This window comes from Pinus tabuliformis, chromosome 5_2, assembly GCF_031772625.1.
Source record: "Pinus tabuliformis cultivar Carrire ecotype Pingquan chromosome 5_2, CPIR1, whole genome shotgun sequence".
Lineage (NCBI taxonomy): Eukaryota > Viridiplantae > Streptophyta > Pinopsida > Pinales > Pinaceae > Pinus > Pinus tabuliformis.
Genome location: NC_142306.1, coordinates 737,567,719 through 737,572,383, shown reverse-complemented (window position 1 = coordinate 737,572,383; position 4,665 = coordinate 737,567,719). Strand labels below are relative to the sequence as shown.

General features: G+C 37.6%; 1 protein-coding gene across 1 annotated transcript; it reads left to right on the top strand.

Annotated features, from left to right (window-relative positions):
- Positions 1–1,858: 1,858 nt before the first annotated feature.
- Positions 1,859–3,017, top strand: LOC149161346 (copper transport protein ATX1-like). The gene is made up of 2 exons (XM_089435513.1): positions 1,859–2,309; positions 2,415–3,017. The coding sequence occupies exons 1-2, from the start codon at positions 2,304–2,306 to the stop codon at positions 2,625–2,627; spliced, it is 219 nt and encodes a 72-aa protein (XP_089291639.1). The 5' UTR covers positions 1,859–2,303; the 3' UTR covers positions 2,628–3,017.
- The last annotated feature ends 1,648 nt before the right edge of the window (positions 3,018–4,665 follow it).

Sequence of the window (4,665 nt, the reverse complement as noted above, 5' to 3'; positions counted from 1 at the left end):
AGGAATTATGTGGTAAAACCCTTACAGTTTGTCAAGGAAACCTCCACAGGGCAAAGTATTGGAATTCTTTCCAAAGTCTAGAATGACTCTTCCAAATACATCAAGCCTCTCGTGCAATCACCAATTTTATACGAGCTATTTCGTTACGTAACTTCCTATAGTTACAAAACTGAATGAACAGTAAAACAGAGATTTACTAATTGTTGTCATTCTTCAACAAAAACAAAGGAGATTTTGATAAAGCAATCAAGAGGATCTGAAAATAAATTCCGGTGAAATTTCAAAGGTAATCTTCCCATCATTTCTTTTCACTTCCCAAAAAACAAAAAGCCATTCTGAAAATCTGGATGAGTTCAAAAATGTCTGAGACCTCAAACAAAGTAGAACTTGATAAAGCAATGAAGAGGACCTGAAGATAAATCCGGTGAAATTTCTGAGGTAATCTTCCCATCATTTCTTTGCAATTGAAAAAAAAAGCATTCTGAAAATCTGGATGAGTTCAAAAATCTCTGAAACCCAAAACAAAGGAGATATTGATAAAGCAATCAAGAAGACCTGAACATAAAATCCGCGGAAATTTCAGAAGTAATCTTCCCATCATTTCTTTGCAGTTCCAAAGAAATATTCTGAAAATCTGGATGAGTTCAAAAATATCTGAGACCCAAAACAAAGTAGATCTTGATAGAGTAATCAGAAGGACCTGAACCGGTGAAATTTCAGAGGTAGCCTTCCCATCATTTGCACTTCAAAAAAAAACATTCTGAAAATCTGGATAAGTTCAAAAATGTCTCATACCCTAAAACGAAGTCGATCTGGCTTAGTTCAGAAATGTCCAAAACCCAATCACAGTTTCACCCTAGATTATAGTGGAACTATAATGGGATCGAGCCTACATACTGGAACAACGATTCGGTAAACGTAGATTTCATATGTAATAAACACATCATAACTACGAGATTTTTCCCCTGGCATGATATTCATGGGAGAATTTGATGACCCAATTGCTGTACTCTGTCGGTGCCACATTAAGTCGTTAATCATTAAGTAAATTTAGGCAGGGTTTTGGATTAAAGCTGCAATTTAGACATTTATAATTACAGTTTGTCAGATTTGTTGTTTGGACGAACAAATTAATCAAACCGAGGAATTTAATCCCAGAAATTCCGACCAAACCAGTCGAAACTGACTTATTAATCCATAAACTGTTCCCAACGCCAACTGTTTCAAAACATTTCCTCCTGTGAATTTAACCTTCAGGTAGACTCGCTGTCCAAAAAAGGTCTTCTGCTCCAACCAGGGACCCTTCAGTTGGAAGAATGGCTTGATGGATAAGGATTCACGCTGGTTTATACCAGCTGTTCTAGGTTTTTTTTCGCTTTTTTCAGACTGCTTGTTTGTTACTTGTTTGCATACTAACACTGACTTATTTATGCCTAAGTCAAAGGCTGGTTTTGTACTGTTACAAATTCTGATGTTTATTACTGTTGTATTCTCCTTTTTGGAGTTGTTATTGTTTCTATCATGTCTCAAGGTAGAGTATAGTTTTGCAAACCTTCTCAGATGGTCTAAAGACAGATTGTAGCTGTTTTTTGGGCTGTTGTGCAGACGGATTGTATCTATCATGTCTCAAAGTAGAGTATAGTTTTGCAAACTTTCTCAGATGGTCTAAAGACAGATTGTAGCTGTTTTTTGGGCTGTTGTGCAGACGGATTGTAGCTGTTTTTTAGCATTACTGTGAGCTCTGGTGAGCTGGATATTTGTAAATATCTTTGATTCTAGATATTGATTTTCTTATTAAAAAAACAAACCTTCAATCCACCTATCTATATTAAAAAAATAAGTAAAAAATTGTCATTTTAATAAAAATAATAAAAATCGCACTTCAAGCATTATTCTCCAAGTTATATAAAGGAAAAGCTCTCACTTTATATTTGGAGAAATGTAGCAATACACCTATATAAATAAATGAAAAAGCTATTCATGAATGTAAAGCAACATCCAGTTGGTGCCTTTATAAAGAGCTGGCTAGAGTCAATCAAAGCTTTCGGTCCAACTTCGCTTTCTGGAGCCTGTGCTGCTTCTGAGTGCCTGCAAAAAGACACCCGAGGGAAGCAAAGAATTTATAACTTTCAGTAAACAATTAGCAAAACCTTATTATATATATAACACGACACAACCTCTTCCTTCATTGCAAACCATTCGTTGTATACCAATCTCTGTTCATCAACTACTCGTCTGAAATCTTTCTTCGTCTGTATTTCTGCAACAACTGAACGAACTCTCAATTTGATACCGTCTTCAAAATGGGGGTATGGGCTTCCGACAAGAATTTGATTTTCTATGTGTTGTTGCAGATCATAACATTTGTCATGTACTTTAAAATGTGAATGATATGTTTGGTGATGGTCATGCAGGTAGTGGAACTAAGAGTGGGAATGCACTGTGATAAGTGCATTAAGGAAATCAAGAGGGCCATCAAAAAACTTGAGGGCATAGAGACCTACAAAGTTGACACAGTCGCCCACAAGGTAACTGTTACAGGAGATGTGACCGCCAAAACGGTTCTCAAAACGCTGGTTAGATCTGGAAAGCCTGCTTCTTATTGGGATGAAAGCGGTCACAGTTGATTAAGCTCTGCTTCTTCATTCTCAATAAGCTCAATTTCAGGCAAAAGGCAGGGTTCAGTCTCATGATGGCTGCATTTTGTTCCCCAATTTCAGCGATTTTTATCAAGAACCTGAAAAATTCGATGATGTAAGCTAGATTATTCATATAAATACAGCAGAGCACACAGAATTGCCCTTAAATATTGTTGCAATGACAGTACTTTTGAGAACGTGTTGAAGCTTGATATTATGAAATTGTTATGCCTTGGCAGATAAGGCTGTATTCTAGATCAGATTTGTTCAAAAGACAAAATCTGGCCGTGGAAATGTCAATAATGATCTGAATAACTATGTTTGGTCCAATCGTCGGTAGATTCAGATGCTGTATTGGATGAAAAATTACAATGGAATATAAATAATTCGGTGCTTTCTCACTGTTGTAACATTTGATAGTTGTTAAAGTATACGTTAGAATATGACATTCAAGTGCAATAGCTCACTTCTAGGTGAAAGCATCTACTTACAGAGCATTCAATGCATACACTTATTTACAAAGTATTCGTGTTCCTAAGTAAAGATGCATGTATATCATAGGAGCACCTGGTTACAGAGTATGCAAACACTTATTGACAGAGCATTTAATGTTTGGTAAGGATGGATGCGCCTATATCATAGGCGCAATTGGTTATATGGTATTTAATGCTCGTAAACTATGAAGTTTGAAGTTATTGCAATTTGTTATATGGTATTTAATACTCGTAAACTACAAAGTTTGAAGTTATTTAAATATTTTTGAAATCGTAGTTTAATTGGCAATTGTCATGATATGAAGTATTGGGTAAATTAAGAGATCCAAGGTTCAAATCCCCAAAATGTAACTCTGTTTATGGAGAGGAAAACAGTGTAATATTCCTAACCCAGAATATTGCTCAAACCCCAGCAAAAACTCCAACCAAATATGTGCAAATGATATAATAACCCAGAAGTGATAAAATAACAGTGGAACATCATATAATAATGTAATCTGGAAATATAAGCAGATACACAAGAAATGCAGCGAGAAATGTTAAGTCATTTTATTATACTGAGCAATAAATTAATACAAGAGGTGATTAGATAGATGGCACCTCGACTTGCACAAGACAAGTGAAGAAATACTCTCAGAATGACAAGAATGGCTTCTCTGCATGGACGTTGCTGCTGCTAGAAAACAAATGATGATTTGGGGCTGCTCCCCTCCTTGGAAAAAACTGAAACTATGGATTCGGGCTCTACTCAAGAAACCCAGAAAAACCTAGAAAGCTTTCCTAGAATGGCCTCACACTGATCTGCGTCCCAGCTGCTGGGAAACTGTCGTGCTGCTACTACTATTGGAAATCGAATGAGGATCTGGGGCTACTCTCCTTCTCAGAAAACGTTGAAACTCTGGAATCGGACTCTACTAAAAAAAACCAGAAAAATCCAAAAAGCTTTTCTGATATGGCCGACCCCTGGAAATCACCCCCTTGGGGTTCTACGCAGTTCCTCAAAGACGCTGATGAAACTGCTGCTGAAATGTTGATAAAATTGCTACTGAAATGCTAATGAATCTACTGCTGGAATGCCAATGGAAATACCTTGCCCGAGCAGGCACTCGAAGTCCCCTAGGGCTAAGGGTGAGATCTCCGAACGGAGACACTCAATGCACTAAATAGTGCTGTAGACTAGCTAAACAGCCAGCGTGCTCTAAGTCGACATGACTATCACAAATGCTCATAACCAGAATGATCCCAAATGAGGGGGTTCCTCTCTATTTTATAGTCTCTGTCTCTCACAATCCCTAGGCTCACTTTCTCCTGCGTGATCCCCTTCTTGCCATGTGTTCCTTCCCTCCTACGCAATCCCTCCATGTGTCTGCGTGGGCCCCATTTCTGCGTCCCCCTTTGGCCCCCTTGGTTCCCCCTTAAGTCACAACGTTGTGCTACCTAGGAAGTGACTTTTTATTCTAAAGTGAGTTATGTTCCCCCTTCCTCACTTTTTATTTACAAATAACTATAGAAGGCAAAAATCGAACAAAATC